This window comes from Euleptes europaea, chromosome 19, assembly GCF_029931775.1.
Source record: "Euleptes europaea isolate rEulEur1 chromosome 19, rEulEur1.hap1, whole genome shotgun sequence".
Taxonomy (NCBI): Eukaryota; Metazoa; Chordata; class Lepidosauria; order Squamata; family Sphaerodactylidae; genus Euleptes; species Euleptes europaea.
In genome coordinates, this window is record NC_079330.1 from 29962190 (window position 1) to 29981057 (window position 18868).

The 18868-nt window shown below is 44.9% G+C and overlaps 1 protein-coding gene across 3 annotated transcripts in view; it reads left to right on the forward strand.

Annotated features, from left to right (window-relative positions):
- Positions 1 to 3838: 3838 nt before the first annotated feature.
- MED13 (mediator complex subunit 13) overlaps positions 3839 to 18868 on the forward strand; it is a 150515-nt gene continuing 135485 nt past the window's right edge. For all 3 annotated transcript variants that reach the window (XM_056865609.1, XM_056865611.1, XM_056865610.1), the window contains exons 1-2: positions 3839 to 4041; positions 6151 to 6385. In XM_056865609.1, coding sequence (XP_056721587.1) covers positions 3976 to 4041; positions 6151 to 6385 — 301 coding nt within the window. In that variant the 5' untranslated portion in view covers positions 3839 to 3975. The remainder of the gene's footprint in view (positions 4042 to 6150; positions 6386 to 18868) is intronic.

Below are 18868 nucleotides of genomic sequence, written 5' to 3' on the forward strand. Positions count from 1 at the left end.
TATAGCTTGTTTAGCTTATATGTAAATCCAGCACTGAATATATGTGTAGAACTGAGCCTAGTGTTGATTATTTTTGCATAAGCTCCAGTTACTAGCTGGAGATCTCCTGCTATTACAACTAATTTCCAACCGATAGAGATCAGTTCCCCTGGAGAAAATGGCCGCTTTGGCAATTGGACTCTATGGCATTGATGTCCTCCCTTCCCCAAACCCCCCCCTCCTCAGGCTCTGCCCCCAAAACCTCCCGCCGGTAGTGAAGACAGACCTGGCAACCCTATCTCCAGGGTCTCAGGTAAAGATCTTTCACATCCCTTACTCCCTGATTGCTTTTAAGTGGAGATGCTAGGGGTTGAACTTGGGACTTTATGGTTGGTAGGTAAAAACATTTAATAAATAAGAATAATATTAAATGTTGTACTCTGTATTATTATTATTATTATAGCTAATATATAGAATAAATATATAATGTGTACATTAAATAAATATTAAAACCTACTCATAAATAATAAACATGAACACATGGCATACTAATAATCATAAACAGTAATAAATACCAACAAGGATCACAATACCATCTAACAAAACAGAACAACTGCAGTAACAATTAGCAAAAAACAACAACATATTAAATAACATATTAAATAAATAAATACGTTTAATGGTTTGTCGTTTAAGATATTGTTATTTTACTTGTAAGCCACCTTGAGCAGGACTGTCATGAGGCGGCAGAGAAACCTCTTAGATAATTAATAAATCAGAAAACACTGATACTTGTAATATTAATAACATACGAATATAGGAACTATCAGAAGTAATAAGAACACGAGTAGCCAGTGTGGTTAAGAGCGGTGGACTCTAATCTGGAGAACCAGGTTTGATTCCCCACTCCTACACATGAAGCCAGCTGGGTGATCTTGGGCTAGTCACAGTTCTCTCCGCACTCTCTCAGCCCCACCTACCTCACACGGTGTCTGTTGTGGGGAGGGGAAGGGAAGGTGGTTGTAAGCCAGTTTGATTCTTCCTTAAGTGGTAGAGAAAGTCGGCATATAAAAACCAACTCTTCTTCTTATGTGCAGATTTACATTGGTCCCCCAAACGCTTGCCCTACTTAAATTTCCGTGGTCTTGGTACCGCGGTCACACAGCCCGGATCACCTGCAAGAACCAGTGAACTCTGACCTTGAAAGCCTTCGACAATATTTAGTTCTTAGCATATTTGTCATCCTCCTTGAGCACCAGTGAGAAAGGCGAGCTATAAATGAAACAAACAAACAAGGCAAATATGTCCCACTGGTTCCCAACCGGGGGTCCGTGGACCCCCAGGGGTCCGCGAGAACTAAATTAAGGACCGCGAAACAAAGTTATAAACCCATAATAAATTAATATTTTCAATTAAAAGTTCTCTATTATAAAAATATATATATTCAAATATTATGCTAAGTTTAATGTTTCACTAACAGTTATGATTAAAGTTTATTTTCAAATTCTCGGGATTTTTATTTTGAACCTTGGGGTCCCTGCACCGAACACAAAAGTCCTAATGGTCCCTGGTCAAAAAAAGGTTGGGAACCACCGCTCCACTCCAACCTTCCCCTGCAAGCTTTCCACCGGGCCACTAGATGTCGCCTTCTCAACGAGCTCCTTCCACCGGGGCTTCTTGGTCGCGCTCCTCTCCCCCCCCCCTTCCCCACTCCTCCCCGTCATTTGCTCTCTGGCGCCTCTAGCGGCCGCGGCTCGTCCCGGCGATTCTTTCTCGCTTCCCCCGCCCCTTCTCCTCCTCCCCATCCAATCCCATCTCCTTCCTCCCTCCTTCCCCTCCGGCCAGTGGCCGAGCCGCCAGGGGCACGTGACGAGCCCCGGCCCAATCGGCGCTCCGGAACGGAGGAGAGGAGAGGGTCGCCCTCTCGACGTAGTTCTGCCGCGGCCGCCATTAGAGAAGCGAGCGAGAGGAGAGGAGGGGGAGGGGGGGACGTTAAAAGGCGGCGGCGACGGCGGCGGCGACGGGAGGTGGGAGCGGCGCGATGGGGGAGACCCGCTGAGGAGAGGCTCGGGGCCCGGCAGGCGGAACGGAAGAGGCCGCTCAGGATGCCGCGGCTGGGTAGCCGCCGACAGAAGCACCGCTGAGGGAAGAAGGAAGGACGGAGGCGAGGAAGGAGGGGGATTTTTTTTTGAGGGGGGGGGCTCCTCCTCTGAGGCATCCGCCGCCAACGGCTCTCCCCATCACCTGTCACCGCCTCTGAGGAGAGGGGGGAGAAGAAAAAACAACCCCCCCGCATCGCCTCCCAGAAATAAAGGGGACGACGACGACGAAGAGGAGGAAGAAGCAGCTCCAGTTTCTCCATCCCAAACTTGGGGGGACTCTTGGGGGAAGGAGAAGGGAAGGGGTGCTGATCTCCTCCCCCCCCCATCACAGACAAGAAATACTTCGTTAAAGGGGAGAGAAAAAGCCCTGTTCTTTCTCTGAAGGGGTGGGAGAGAAGCAGATCCTTATCCCTCTCCCCCCCCCCACTTTTCCACGGCTATCTTCAGCGCCCCCCCCCTCGAAGAAAAAAAGGCGCCTGGTTCCGGCTTGGAGAAGAATTGCTTCCCTGGAAAGGCTTTTTTGGGTCGCTGGCTTCGGCCCCGCTTCTGAATAAGCTGCCGCTGCAATCTTCCCTGTCAAAAAACTGACATACATATATAGGAAAAGGGGGGGGAGCGAAAACGAGGAGTCTGCACCCCCTCCCCATCCTTGCAGGACTATCAGCAGCAAAGGATTGTTCTTCAGTTGGAGTACCAAAAGTGCTTGGAAGAGTTGTGATTTTGGGGAGGGCGGGGGAAGGGTTTTTGCACTGCTCCTAACAAGGCCTTTCTGGGCACTAGCCTTGAAAAGAAGGTGCCTAAAAGAAGGCTGGGGGGGCTTTGTTTTTAGTGAGGGGACAGTTGCCCTTGAAGTTTAGCCCTTCTTGAAAGGGGGGGGGCTGCCCTGTTTTGTTTTATTTTTTCACCCACCTCTTTGGGCTGAAAAACCGCCCCTTAAGAGGAGATACTCCCCGCTTTCGAGGCAGAAGAGACTCCCCCCTTTTTACCACTCACCTGGCTTCTTACAAAAATAAGCTCAACCACCAGGAAAGAAATATCACAGACTGATCTGGTCTTCACTTCAGTGCCGGAGGTTTTAAGGGAGGATTCTTGAAGAAAACTTGGAAGACAGCTCTGTTAAAAGGAACTTTTCCCACCCCCACCCCAGCAGGAATAAGAAGACATTGGGGAGGGGGTTGACCACTTGAGGAGACATTTCCTTCTCTTCTGCTGGCTTCTGCATTCCAGCAAGTGTTTTTTTAATGGCTTAACATTTTAATTTATTTTGGAGGGAGAAAAAAACAAACCATCCCCACCAAGCCACAGAAGGAAACCCCATAGACTCTTGGGGCGAACAGAGGAAACACAGTCCCCTTTTCTCCTACAGCCTCCTGGACTACTTGTTCCTGTAAATTGGGGGGTGGTCTAGGTGTGAGAAGAATCCCCTGGATATATTTCCCTCCCATCCTTCAAGCACTGGATTATTTGGTTCCCCCCTTCTTTAGTTGCTATGAGGGTTACAAACCGCTCTTTGTAATCCCTCTGGATTCAGCACCCGAATCTTGCTCTGTCTTTCCCCCTTCCCCTCTGTCTGTGGATTGAATCCCTTTCTTTTGGCCAAGAGGTTGTGAAACTGATCTCTCAGAACCAAGATTTTCTTTCACTAAATCCTTTTCCTTCCTCTCCCTGGATTATTATTCCCTTCTTTTATTTGTGTGTTGTATGCCCTGAATATCTTTCCTCTTTTTGTGTGACTTGTTTTTTTTATCCCCCCAAAGGAAAAAAGAAGAACCTTTCCTTCTTGGTTGTGTCTCTCCTCCCAGTCTGTGGTGTGTGTGTGTCTCTCTCTCTGTCTGTCTCTTTTCTTTCTTGTCGGAGGCTGTGGGATAATGGCGTGTGGGTTGTGGCTGTGAGGATGAGTTCCTGCTTCGTGCCGAACGGGGCCAGCTTGGAAGATTGCCATTCCAATCTATTCTGTCTGGTAAGTGGCTACTTTTTTTTCTGTTTTAGTGAGGTGGGGAGATCGCTGGAGATAACCCAGCAGAGTGAGCGAGAAGGGGGGTGGGGGCGAAGGGAGACGAGATGGCTAGGGGAGGGAAAAGGAAAGGAAGGAGGGGGGGTGAGAGGAATGGAAGCAAAGCAGCCATTTTTAGCGTTGCTTCTGCTTGGAGGAGTCCTCTGGAGTAGGCCTTGCCAGGAATTGCCTAGCCTTCCTGCATGCTCCTCTCTTCTGCCAAAGCTCTGCTCCTCTTCTTTCCAGCCTTCTTCTTTTCTCCATAGTATCGTTTACCCCCTCCCCATTTTCGGCTTTTCATTATTCTCTCAACTTTCGTTTTCTCTTTTTTTTAAAGGGATTCTTGTGTTTTCATTTTATCTCAGTTCTGGCTTGCCTCTTTAGCTTAAGCCATTTTCTTTCTCATGTTTCCCAGGCTAAGTTTGCATGACTTCTCTTTCTTTCTCACCCCCCTTCAGTCCAGTCCCTCCTTACATCAGAGACAAAAAGTGTCCTCCCATTCTTTTTGAAAAAGCTGCAGTGCTATCTGTAATTTTGTTAAGAAATGGGGGACGTGCGTGACCTCCCCCTCAACGCACAGTCGTCTTTTTTATTGCCTTAAAATATGGTTGATCCTTGATTGTTTTAGGATCCAGTTGAACTTCAGGCCAGGGGTGGGTTTTGTTTTACTGACCTCCCCCTAGTTTCTTTCAGCTCATAGCTAGATTGACTGGCTGGTGGTGTTAAGTCTGGAAGAAAAATCTATGGTAAAGCTGCTGTGCTTCTGCTTAGCAGGGAATAAGGAATCCAAGCAGCCCAGTGTATATGTAGGATCACAGGCTGCTGGCTGAGCCCAGCTGCTGCTGCTCGGAGTTACCAGTTTAAGGCATGCTCCCCCCCACCACTGCTTTCCCTTCCAAGAGCACCAACTGTTGCAAATTCTGCCACTTGACAGAAGTAGCGGAAGCTTCCTAGTTGGAATTAAATACTCCCGAGAAGGGTTTTTATTGTTTGCATATATAGAGGGGAAGGGGAAAGAGCGCTCTCTCTCTCAACAGCTTGGGGTGTGTGTGAAATTTGAACCCTTTGGCAACTTCCTTGCCTTTATTTGGAACTGCCTTGCCCCCCCCCCCCCCACAGTGGGGTCATTCTGTTGAAACTTGATCACTTTTAAAGGTGTTGTGTCTGGGAGAAAACTGGGTTGAGAAACAGATTAGATGTAATCCTTTTATTTATGGTAATAATTGCTGCATGGAAGACGTACTGTACGCTGTTTTGGAGAAAGGTATTTCCTTGATTATTTCAGATAAGGAAGCCTAACCATAAGTGAATTGACAATCTGTTTTGGGCTCTTGGGAAGATCCACAACAAAGTTATGATAGTAAGGGTTCCATGCTTGAAGCTAGATAAAAACATGTTATGGGATTTTCCCCTGCTGCTCCTTTTCATTGGGAACAGGTGTATTAATATTTTTGTTACTCTTTTTGTCTTTTACGCATTATTAGGTCCAGTTTTATTGCAGCTCCATTCCCAGATAAAAATGCTCTAAGTGAATAAAGTAAGCTCACTAAGGAGGTGACACATGAAGGATCTTTGCTTCTAGATTCTCTATAACTGGACATTCAATAGCATAATTCCCGCCCCGCCATGCTGGCAAGACTCTCACTGGTCTAATGGGTCAGAATTGTAGCCATTGTTACTAGGCTTTGTCAGACATTTGTGTGAAATAAAAAGAAAAACAATGTTATGTTTTGTCAAAGGCTTTCACGGTTAGAGTTCATTGGTTCTTGTAGGTTGTCCGGGCTGTGTAACCGAGACACTGTCCTTCAGTGTTACTCCTCTGAAGATGCCTGCCACAGCTGCGGGCGAAACATCAGGAAAGAAAATACCAAGACCATGGTTTCACAGCCCGGACAACCTACAAGAACCAATGTTATGTTTACTCTCTAAAATTTGGGGCGGGGTGTGTGTGTGTTTCCCATCAGATGGGAGGAAAACTTTCTATAAAGTGATCAAGAATTTCTGGATTCAGTAAATGCTGACATCCCAGCTTGTTCAGTTTTTGGTAGTCTAATTTCTCTTACATTTCCCCTTCAGGCTGATTTAACGGGGATTAAATGGAAGCGATATGTGTGGCAAGGTCCAACGTCTGCCCCGATTCTCTTCCCGGTGACGGAAGAAGACCCTATTCTGAGCAGCTACAGCCGTTGCTTGAAAGCTGACATCTTGAGCGTGTGGCGGCGAGACCAGAGACCCGGGCGCAGAGAGCTGTGGATATTCTGGTGGGGTGACGACCCCGGCTTCACTGACCTGATCCATCATGAACTAGCAGGTGAGGCATACAAGGAAGCCTCGGACATTTTGCACGACAGTGTGGTTCTCCAGACATGGCGTTTCTTTGCTTGCTTGTTGCAGACTTGATTCCCTTATCAGCTTGATTTGGGAGAGAGGTTTGTGATGGAGTGCATGTAATTCCATTTGCTTGTGTTATCATCTCCTTTCTATCCTCCCCTCCCTGGGTATCTTTTAAAATCTAAGTTTATATTGTAAGCTCTTTGGGGCAGGACTGTGAATTTTGCTTCTGTTACACTGCAAACACCTTGTGCATTAGTCTTATGGAACAAGCATACAGTTGCTGCCTGGCTGTGCTGTTCTGGACTGGGAGAAAACTGGCTGATCGGGCGATGGGACATTTGTGGTGAGGGCCATATGTTAGTGCCTGGCTGCATAAAGTGCTACGGGACAGCTTTATGGGGTGGTCTTGTGTCTCTGTCTGAAGGTTGCTCCAGTCCAAATGTATGCATTTGATCTTGTATGAACATTTATTGCAGTTGTCAAGGGCAGCGATGCAGCTCCAGGATAATTAATTCTGCCCCCCCCCATAACATTAAGTTGCTCTACATATGGCAGTAACTTATTGCTAAAATTAGTGTCCTTTTTAAAGTTAGTAATAGGTGGAGGTCTATTTGGAAAAGGCGGTTCTTCCTTTAGTTTCAGAGTTTTTGAAGAAGTTTCTGACTAAGGGAGCTTTGAATCTTGAAAGCCTATACCCTCAAAATCTTGTTGGTCTCCACGGTGCTACTGGACTTGAATATAGCTGTTCTTCATTTGTACCAAAATGTACTCAGTGTGGTTTACAAAAGAGAAATAGGCTCAAAAAGCCATCGTTGCACACTTAAAGACGGACATTAAAAAAGTAAAAGGGAAAAAATCCTATCAAAATAACAAATTTCAAAACAGTAGCTGGTTAAAGGATGTAGAATTATTGGATATTGCATACAAACACGGGCCAAATCTGGAAGTTTAAAATAGTGTTTTAAAATAGCATAAAGAAGAATATATACACAACAGAGGAAAAAGAAGGCCGTTTGGACTAGTGGTATAGTTGGCTTCATACAAGGGATTGGGCAGATATGTGGTGGCTGGTTTGGCGGTTTTAAACCACTGCCTCGAAATATCTCTGCTACTAAGTACCATTGTTTTGTGTCAGCAATTAGTGTTCATAGTTAGTGTTCATGTAAGTAGGAAGGGTGTGTGCAGTTGAAAGGAGAGCCAGATCGGTGAGGCCAAGATAGTTGAAGTTTCGTGGCAATGGGATTTGAGGAAGGCTTTAAAATGGAGAAGTCTAAATTTTCTGGGGCAGGCGAGCCTTGATCTCATCCATGTTAGAAGATCAGAAGAGTGTTGGCTATTGAAATCTCTTAAAGGCCATTTCGGGGGGAGGTGAATGGATGAAGAGCTGAGTCCGGATGCTGAGTGTTTCACAGTACCAACTGTGGACTAGCGTGGTAGCCTGTGTTGATAGAAGCCAACATAAACAGGAGAGGCACAAACTGGGTGCGATAGAGGAATAGCAAGGTGGAAGGGAAGGTTGAGTGCTATAGAATAGGTGAATCTGTGGTAGTCTGAGAAACATTTGGGTGCTCAAATCTACAAGCGTGATTTGTAGTTAATTCAGTGTCAACTGAACTGTGTAAAGTGGCCAGCGCTGATTTTAGTAGGGTCACGTGCATAAAATTATTTCCAAGTCTTTGGCTATTTTTGCACCTTTCACTACTGAAAGGTACTTAAGTTAACCCTGGGAAGCTGTGGACTCTCTGAATCTAAGAAGCGTTATTAAATAGTTTCATTTAACACTGTTGGCTTGTGGTTTTTTTAATGAACTCATAGTATCCCGTTGACGTTATGCAGATGTTTCTAAACAATTTAAATAATAGTCATTCAGGCACTTTAAATAGTCTTCCTGTTGCACGATTGTTTCCTGTTTAGAACGGGTGTGTCCTAGTTGCTGAGAGTGTGATCCCAGAAGTCCCTGCTTCAGATTGTGACTCAGCCACAAGTGTGCTGGATGGCCTTGGTCAAGCTCTCTGCTCATTTAGAGCACCTTCCTCTCTCGATCTGCAATATGGGATTGGTAGTACTGTCCTGCCTCACAGGGCTTATGGTTTCTGGGCAAATGCTCGTGAAACACTTTGAAATGAATAATATAATGGCTAAGTTTTTGTTGGCTAATAATATAACAGCTCAGTTGTTTAACTGAGTTGTTTAATTGGTATTTGCTAATTATGGAAGATGTACTTCTGTACATCTTTGTACTTGGTCTCATCTGTTCAGCACAGTTCAAACTTAAGCACTTCTAGAGATCTGAGTGCAAGGTGCACAGTAGAGCCCACCCTGTGGGGCTCATTGCCTTGAGAAGAACACTTTGTTCTATCCTTATACACCCCTTTGATTGCACTTCGATTGGGAAAGACCTTTTGAAAGATTACTGCCGAGTGGCTGAGTTGAGCATCATTTTAAATTGGCGCTGGATTGCTTCTCTTTCTTTCTGAAATTCTTGGTATGCCCCTTGGGTGGATAGAGATGAGGTGAATAAGTGTGATAAATGTGTGTTAAGTCCATTGATTTCAAGGGCACTGGTAAGCATGAGTTTAAATTTTCTCCGCTTGAAGCTCTATGGGACTTGAAAATGCTTAACGTTTGCTGAATCCCTTTGAAAATGGCACATTCTGAAGGTGTCCTTGTGTTGCTTATTCTAGCCAAGTCTTGTACCTGAAAGGCTAATAACCATGTTGTTGCATCAATCTTTACAGCCAGAACTCTCTCTTCAGAGGCTTGAAATGTTTCCCTTCAGTTGTCAGAAATGGGTATATGCAGGGGGAAGGGCTGCTTTACTAGAGAGAAGCCAGAAGGTCCAGGGATCCAGGAGATAGGTGTGTTACATTGAACTCCCAGAGAACAAATGAAAGCAAGAGCCAATTAAAAGAGTACAAGATCTAATAAACCGTGGGAGTGGACCACTATCAACTGGTAATAAGTTGCAAAGCAAGATGAAGAGCAGGGCAATTCCTTTTGGTAGCCCTTCCCAGTCTGTCTTGAGACCAAGCCTGATAGTGCCATATCTGCATATAAATTCCAATTCAGCAGCTTTGCATTGGAGGTTAGAGCAACTCTCATCTGCATTTTAAAATGGGATGTGGGATTGGTTACATCATCTTGGTGTGAATGAGACATTCTTTTAGGTGTAAATAACACTTAATATTTTATATTAATTAGTGTGTGTGAAATCTTGGTACTATTTACAACAGCCTTGCAAGGTAGAGTCAGTGTTATTACAGTGAGCTTTGTGACACTTAAAAGATTAATAAATCTGTCAGAGGTGGGGGCTGTGGTTCATGAAACTAGAGTATCTTGTGTGTGTGTGTGTGTGTGTGCTGTCAAGTCACAGCTGACTTATGGCGACCCCTTAGGGTTTTCAAGGCAAGAGAGTTCGGAGGTGGTTTGCCATTGCCTGCTTCCATGGGCTGAGAGAGTTCTGAGAGAACTGTGACTGGCCCAAGGTCACCCAGCAGGCTTCATGTGGAAGAGTGGGGAATTGAACCCTGTTCTCCAGATTAGAGTCCTCCGCTTTTAACCACTACAGCATACTAACTCTATAATATCATATGACTAGTGTTTTGCCTGTGGCAAGCTTTACGTGGTTATTATCTTGATATTTCAGAAGGGCGAATATTTGTATTCCCAAAGCCTTTCCCCAAATAATACTGAACTGTCTGCAAGACAATAATATCAGTAATAAAATCTAAACAATATACACAATACTATTTATTTATTTTGCACTCCGCCTTTCTTCCCAATGGGGATCCAAAGCAGCTTACCCTATAACCCTCCTTCATTTTATCCTCACAACAACCCTGTCCGGTAGGTTAGGCTGACAGAGTGTGACTGGCCCAAGGTCATCTAGCGAGCTTCCATGGTACGAGTGGGGATTCACACCCAGGTCTCCTACATAACTAGTCTGATGCCCTTAACCACTACACCATACTGGCTCTCCATCCCACCACCAAACGTCATATAAAAACACAAGCCAGCACTGCGTTGAAAAAGGCCACAGATTTGCTGTGCTCCTCTTGTTTTCCTTCCTACTGCCTCTGTCTAGTAGGCCGTTCCAAAAAGTTGGCACTAAGGTTTAGAAAGAGTTGCTCTAACAGTACAAGATGCAAGTAGCTACTTAGAGGACTGCAGCTGGTGCACAGGATTATGTAGGGCAAGGCGGTCCTTAAGCATGGGCTTGCTTCACCTGCGTTCGTGGCAGAGGTTTGAACCTGGAACGTCCTGATTCACCACTCAGCCTTATTAGCATCTACTCTACATTGGCTCTCTGTGTTCACAATAAAGAGTGGAAGAAGTTGCAGTTGCCATGGTGCCTGTTGACTTGAAACAATTGCACTAGTTCTATTAGCATAATCTTACTGAATCGCCATATGTACAGCTATGTTATAGGGTAGGATCTCCTTGTATTGCAACAGCGGAATATCATGTCCTGGAGAAGGCTTCAATTACAGGTATTACAGCAACAGATGTGTTTTGAAGTACTTAAGGTAGCGACACAAGGACGTAGTTACCACCAGTAAGTGCAAGGATTGGAAGGCATTTGCTGATGTCACTTATAGAGCAGACTCTTGGGCATTCTATAGATTTCTTATTTTGCGCTGCAAGTTACTTTGGTCATAACTTGCACAGACATCTCTAAAACTGAACTGTAAATTAGACCGTATACCTGTTTTTGTCCTTGATGACTTCTGAGCAAAGCCCCGCAGATGTATCTTAAGATTCACATCCTTAAGTTTTCACCGTAGAGCCAGTTCTTTGTGATTGGTGCTGTTTATTTCTGTGAGGAATGCATAATTTCATTGCAATGGTGGCTTTCAGGTTTTCTTATTATCGTGCCAGACCAGCCTCACAAGTGATTCTTGGAAAATGTGGGCGCTGGTTTTCAGTTGTGCTGGAACGTACTTTCCAGAGAAGAATTCTTTCTGCATTTTCCAGGACTGTCTGCACACCTTTAGATATTTTCGATATTTTGTCTGTTATTTAGATACAGCCACTCAGGAGTCAGATGAAACTTCTAACTTATCATTGTATGTATTTCCTCGATGGGGGGAGGAGTATGAAGTACCTGTTCCTATTGGTTTTCCCACACAGACCGTAACTCTGAAACCTTGAGGCTTTAATGTCCTCATTGGTGGTTAGGAATATTGGACTTCCCCATCCACTTAATATGATGCCTAATTAAAAGCTGCTGATGTCACTGCTAAACTTAATGGGCTTCTTCACGGTTTCCTAGGTTATGAACACATGCAGGGATAGTTATACAACCTTGTTTTTGAGGTAGGCAGATGGGCTACATCTAATGAGATAAGAGGAGCCAGTTCATGGTTTTTAGATTCCTGGCCAGCAACTGGTTTTCTTGGAGGGCTCTTTTGAGAAACGGGGTTTCTCAAAAAATTTCCCCCCTCCAGTCCCTCACTGTCTTGTGTCCACCCAGTTCTCCACCCAGAGGCAAAAAAACTTGGCTAGCCAGAGCATTATGGAAGATCTTTGGCATTACAGGATTTTGACTGCCATTTTGCATGAACAATACAGTGAATAATGAACAATATTGCATAGTACAGTTTAGCCAGAGTTCTACATTTCTCATGCTTCATAACCCACAGCCAGTTTCTTTATTAAGATTTAACTTACAAATTGTGCCTTTTTTAAAAAAAAGGTGTTTTTTAAACTTAATGTTCCTGGCCCAGTTTTTATAATGATATTTTCTTCTCTGTATCCACTATGTCAAAATTCTCTAAGATTTGTCTGTCTAGGCCTTATGCTTTGTGACCCTCATTTTTTTTTTGCTTTGGATGTAGTTTTAAAATTCCTGAAGGCCTGAATTGTCACTCTCTAGCTGAAATGGATTGGTGGCAGCATAATATATTAGCGCTTGTCATGATAAGAGGAAGGAAGACTGACTTCAGGAAACATTCTTAGAAGGCTGTGGAATGACGGTGGCACGCTGTCACTTCTTAAAAGGAGTCACAATCCATTTCTTTTACAGCTTGGGTTCTGGCTTGGCTTTGGAGCTTGAAACTGTGCTTCTGTGGTCTCAGCTTTGTGGTGCGGTGGACTCTGGACCTCTCTGCCGGTCTCTGATGGTTGTAGCTTTTTAGTAATTGATTTCCAGGAGTTGCTTTCAAATTTAATGCCTTAAGAGAAGTCCCACAAAATTAATTCCAGCAAAAGCTTTCCTGAGTCACAGCTAACTTCATCAGGTCCTTGAAGGGTACATGCGTCGCAGTTGTTTATATGCAGAGTTACATTCTCCCACTCCCGCTCTTCTGCTGCTTGTAACAAAGAGAGTCTGCTTTGAGACAATAGCTAATCAAAGTGAAATCAGTCCATTCAGATGACTGCTCCTATTTGTTGGAAGATGGGCAGAACAACAGAAATATAAAGTTGGATCTAGACAAGGAAGACGCAGCATAAGCAGAACTAATTAATGTCTGTCAAAAAGGGCAAGAGTCCAGTAGCACCTTAAAGCTCATACCCTACCAGAAAATATTTTTGTTAGTCTTTAAGGTGCTACTGGACTCTTGCCCTTTTTGACTACTGCAAACAGACTAACACGGCTACCCACTGTGAATTAATTAATGTCTGTAATGTCATGCTGAGCTGATGGCAGATATATAGAATCATAGAGTTGGAAGGAACCTCCAAGGTCATCTAGTCCAACCCCCTGCACAATGCAGGAAATTCACAACTATCTCCCCCACACACACCCAGTGACCCCTACTCCATGCCTAGAAGATGGCCAAGATGCCCTCCCTCTCATCATCTGCTTAAGGTATAGTGAATGAGGAAACCCAAGTTCTTGTTCAAGCCTGGATTCATCAGGAGATTAACACTAGTTCAGTGTTTTGATGTTGAATTCTCCCTTTGAAGTTCTTTTTGGAGGAGCACAGAAACATAATAGTATTGCCTCGCTGTGTATGGGAATAAAATTGGTCCCTAGGTTTGTTTCAGCTTTTAGTTCCTGGGTTTGGGTGTCTGGTGGGTGGTTCGTTGTTGCTGGTGAGAGGAAAGGCTTGCCTCCACAGAATGCCTGTCATTTGTAGGAAAGGGTGTATGGTCAAGTCTTTGGATCTGAATTGTTCCTTGTGAATTGAGGTTGTGTCCTGAAGTGCCTCCAACACTGTCTTGGGACTGTGCATTGCCAAAGATCAGTACCTTCTCCACTATTGCTGATGGTCTCATTGAGGGACCACTGAAAACTGGAACTCAGTTTTTAAAACACTGGCGTAAAGGATTCTGCCCTGACCTGGATAGCCCCAGGCTAGCCTGATCTTGTCAGATCTCAGAAGCTAAGCGGGGTTGGCCCAGGTTAGTGTTTGGATGGGCAACCTTCAAGGAAATCCAGAGTCATGGCGTGGAGGCAAGCAATGGCAAAGCACCTCCAAACGTCTCTTGCCTTGTAAACCCTATGGGGTCGCAATAAGTCAGCTGCCTGTGACTTGACAACAACAACAAAAGGATTCTGCTTGGATCTGGAAATGCTCTCAGCTGAAAACCCAAACTGAAGGATGTGGTGCAGCAGCTTCTCATTATTCACTGGTTCTCCTAGCTAGGTCTTTTCTGAACTAATACAGAACCATCAAATCCCCCACTTGACATGAAATTAACTGGATGACCTTGGGGCAGTGCTTTTCTGTCAATCTAACCTCCCTCACAGGGTTGTTGTGAACACAAAATGGAAGAGGGTAGAACCATGTATATATGTACGCTTCCTAGGTTGGATCCAAAGTACTGTCAGAAGAACTTCACTAATGGAGCAGAACTGTCCTGTATCCCACCTCCCCACTACCACCTCCCTCTGAGTTCTCCGAAGTGCTGCTTATAGGCAAAATAGTTAGGGGACTGGGGACTCATAGGAACAGCATAGGAGGCAAAATGAAGATCTGCAGTGGGATGGGGGGGGTTGATTCCCCCTCCGCTGGTAGAAGTGCTTTACGTCAGTGGGAAAAGGCCTTCGGATTCAACCTCTCATCTTTGTCTTAGCGGGGAATGCTTGAATGATTTTGCCAGCTGGCTGCCTTGGTTATCATCATCAGGTGTGGGATAATGACGTCTTTTTTGCCCAACAGAATATGCCCCTTCTGCTCTGCCCCACTGGCTTGAGGGGATTTCTTGCCGAGGCAGGCTGCTGGGTGAAGAATCTCAATGTCTCTCTTGGAGGGCTGTTTGCCAGATGTAATATGAAAATTACCTCTTCAGCTGTGCGGCCGGCTCTCGGCTGTGGTATTATTTTTATCTTATGACAGCCTCACAACAGTGACACATGTCCCTAGTGACAATGGCAGCTCGATTATTGTAATTCCTCCCCTGCAGGGCTTAAAGTAGGACATCTCCATTGCTCGCGGCTTGTTAGGAAAGCAACGGCGTGTCCTGATAGGTGCAGTGGTGATTGCGTCACACCTTCCTCTTGTTCCTCAAGCGTTGCCTGCTTATAAGCAGGGATGTGTGAATTCTGCGCTGGTGATAAAACTATGCAAACGGAATAGATTTGCATACCCTCCTGTGATTAGCTGAAAGCTTGTATTTTCAAAGAGGTTCAGGAGTGGTGGTTTTTTGTTTTTTGTTAAAGGTTTGAATGGCAGATGAGCAAATAAGGGCAGGGAAAAGGGGCAAAGGCTTGGACTTAGGTGGCTGGTGACGGCTGAGGGTGCCAGTGTAGTAGACAACCAGCCCGAGCTCCCCAGGAAGTTCCTTGTGGGGGTCATAGTTCATTGGTGGAGCATCTGCTTCAGGTGCAGTAGATCCCAGGTCCCGTTTCTCGAATCTTCCCACTAATCATAGCAGGAGTGCAAAAGGCTGAGGACCTGCAAAAACCAAAAGCAACTGTCAGCTAGAGGAGACTGTCCTGTGCCCTGCTGGCCTGTGGCCTGGTAAAGGTGCAAACACTGGGTCATTACTGACCCATAGGGTGATCTCACTTCCCAATGTTTACTAGGCAGACTATTATTTACAGGGTGGTTTGCCATTGCCTTCCCCAGTCGTCTACCCTTTACCCCCAACAAGCTGGGTACTCATTTTACCAACCTTGGAAGGATCGAAGGCTGAGTCAGCCTTGAGCCGGCTACCTGAAACCGACTTCTGTCGGGATCGAACTCGGGTTATGAACAGAGCTTTGACTGCAGTACTGCAGCTTACCACTCTGTGCCACGGGGCTCCTTCCAGTGGCCTGACCAGTGGTATAATTCCTCTTGGTATATACAAAGGCTTGGGGGCCTTGAAGCTCCCTGGATGGATGTGGGCAAATCCCAGTGTGCAGGTTCTTGTGTGCTGACCTGAAAAGCCCAGGCTATCCTGGTCTCGGAAATAAGCAGGTACTTGGATGGGAGACCACCAAGGAAGTCCAGGGTCTCGACTCAAAGGCAAACCACTTCTGAACGTTTTTCCTTGAAAACCTTATGGGGTCACCATAAGTCCAGTGGTGACTTGACAGCACTTTCCACCATGGTCTTGCACAGATCCCACTGGCTTGTGAGAATTGGGTTAACAGCTGCACAACATCACTGCCTGCCCAGCAGCACAGCCAACCACAACTTTTGGGATCAGTAAGGGGTGGGGAACAGCTACACCAGCTTGCTGGGAAGACGACTGGAGAAGGCACTGGCAAACCACCCCGTAAATAAAATCTGCCTAGTAAACGTCAAGATGTGACGTCACCCCATGGGTCAGGGATGACCTGGTGCTTGCACAGGGGACCTTTACCTTTTTTAAGGGGGGGGGGAAGGAAATGTTTTTTGTTCTGTGTAGAATATAAATTTATACGTGAGCTAGAATAGTAAATCTTCTATGTCAAGTGGTTCCTATGGCCTCTAGCACTTTTACATGTGACCATTAAGTAATGGCAGGAACTAGGTTTTCTGGGTTCTAAAGAGCTGCAAGCATTCCTGGAGGTTCTGTGGTCAAATGCATGAAGGCTGGATGTGACCGGATTTCATGGTTTGGGTTGCCTACAAAGGAGAAAGGACTGTCTTGTTTTTTTCCCCTTGCTGTGATAATTTGAACCCTTTGCTTTCCCAGTCCAAATAAACTAGCTTCTTGCATGTGGAAGGTGAGCATAGGAGAGCTGATGCAGAGCCAGTGTTGGCTTATTGGCTCGTTTCCTTTCAAGTGACTAGTTCTCGGGCTAGTTGGAACCCTCTTGCTCACGGTTTCCTAAGTCTGTGGGCTGCTGCTTGCTGATCTGTCTGCTTGTTGCAGGGCAACATGCTAATCGAAGTCTGTGTTTGTTTCTTTTACCCCATCGACTGTCTGTCTTTATATGCGTATGTTCTGATGTACTTTCACCCGTACGTTTTCGTTTGCCTCTTGGATCTTTTTGCCTGCTAAAGTTCAAGGTATCATGTTCTTTGGCAACCCGTATCGGCCTCGTGCGGAGACATGTTCTGTACAGCAGAACTGTTCTTTTCAAAGCATTGCTTTCAGCTCCTTTTGCGCAACTGCTTTGCAGAATTTCTTTATTTGCGGTTTTTATCTTGCTACTTGATATGCATAAAAGCTGGAAGGTTCGGTTGATGAAACCTTTCCCAGTCTTTGCTGCGCCAGCAACAACTTGTCTGTGGTTCATACCTCTGCAGTGTGATGGAGCGGGGGAGGTGGGGGGAGGTGAAAATTGGTGCAAGATGGCAGATGTGGACTTTGTGCTCTTGACCTGGTAATCTTGTTGGCGACTTAGTGGAAATGATAAGGATTCTTTCTTTCGTATTGTGGCATTCTTTCCTGAGTGTTGATATCTGTGAATAGTATAACCTATGAATGATTTGGTAATGGAAGACTTTTGCTGGCAAAAATTATTCCATAAGGATTTGATCCCCCCCTTGCATATAATTTTTCTGGACAAAAATGAAACTTTTGTATTTACATAAGGAGTCAGGAATGCAGAGGTCTGCAAAAGAGCATTTTTGGCATCTGCCTCTTTGGGGATTCACCAGACTCTGATATTGGGCATTTTCTGGATGCATTTACTTTTGGTGACTAGGAGCAGAGTAGGGTAACATACATATATCCTTCCTCATAATGACCCAGTTAGATAAAATAGATTTGCATAAATATCTGTGTGGTTTTGTATTCAAGGAAGGAAAAAGTCCCAAGATCTCTCAGTGTTTGTCTGCCTGAGCCCTTGAGAGGCAGGAAACATTCTAGAATACAAATAAATAAATAAAAATCATAGCTGAATTAAAGAATTTCCTAAAACCAGACTTTACCCGTTATTTTTGTAATTAGGGGGATGAAAGTTGTCATACTAGATGACTTTGAATGGTCGGTGCTGTTGTGGCAAGCAGTGATATGGGTTTCCTGGGTAAAAGGTGAATCCAAAAATTTTCTGACTTCAAATTTAAATAACTAATTTAAATTTTCATATGTCAGCAAAAGAAACCCAATACCATGTACAAGCACTGGGGGGTTTGTCCATGCTTCATATCCTACATTTAGCCCACCTACCATGGTTGATTTGCAGCAAAACAGCCCTGACAGGGAGCAAGTATGGTGTAGTGGTTAAGAGTGGTGGTTTGGAGCGGTGGAGTCTGATCTGGAGAACCGGGTTTGATTCCCCACGCCTCCACACAAGCGGTGGAGGCTAACCTGGTGAACTGGATTTGTTTCCCCACTCCTACACACAAAGTCAGCTGGGTGACCTGGGGCTAGTCACAGCTCTCTTAGAACTCTCTCAGCCTTTCCTGCCTCACAGGGTGTCTGTTGTAGGGAGGGGAAGGAGATTGTAAGCCAGTTTGATTCTTCCTTAAGTGTTAGAGAAAGTCGGCATATAAAAACCAACTCTTCTTCTTGTGACAACTTTAGACACATTTACATATGCAGGGAAGAAAAGTATCCATGGAAAGACACAGCATTGGAAAAAAATGCTCAAAAATGAGCCTATCTATGAGCCACCGTTCCAAAGGAAGCCACTCTACAATGCTCACATCGCAGCAATGTGCCATTTTCCACTAAACGCAGATTGAAAGTGTGACACGCAAAGCTGCTGGAAAGGAACCGAGTCAGAAGTGGAGTTATTTACAGCTGCAGAAATAGTTATTAAGAGCACTTCAGTTTCACAACTGAGAAGATCAAGCCTCACTCATTACGATAAAGGAGGTGATGCCAACTGGCTGCAACGCAGCACAGGACCTAATCTTGCCATCAGTGATGCGGACAGAATATGCTATGCTGATGGAGATAGCCTCTGGATAGTCGGCATAGAGTGAGTTTGAGAAACACCCCCCTTCCTTCACATGCAAAAAAAATAAATTGTTAAATGTTAAATATTTCCAAATAGACTTTCTGTGGCTCAAGATTCCCTGTGGCACAGATGTTCTTCATGCCATGTGACTCAGTTAATAATTACCATTTTCCACAATAAACAAATGCCATTCTTGTATGGTTTCTTTAATTAAAAGCCTCTTTCAGTTATTGGCTTCAGAAATGTTAG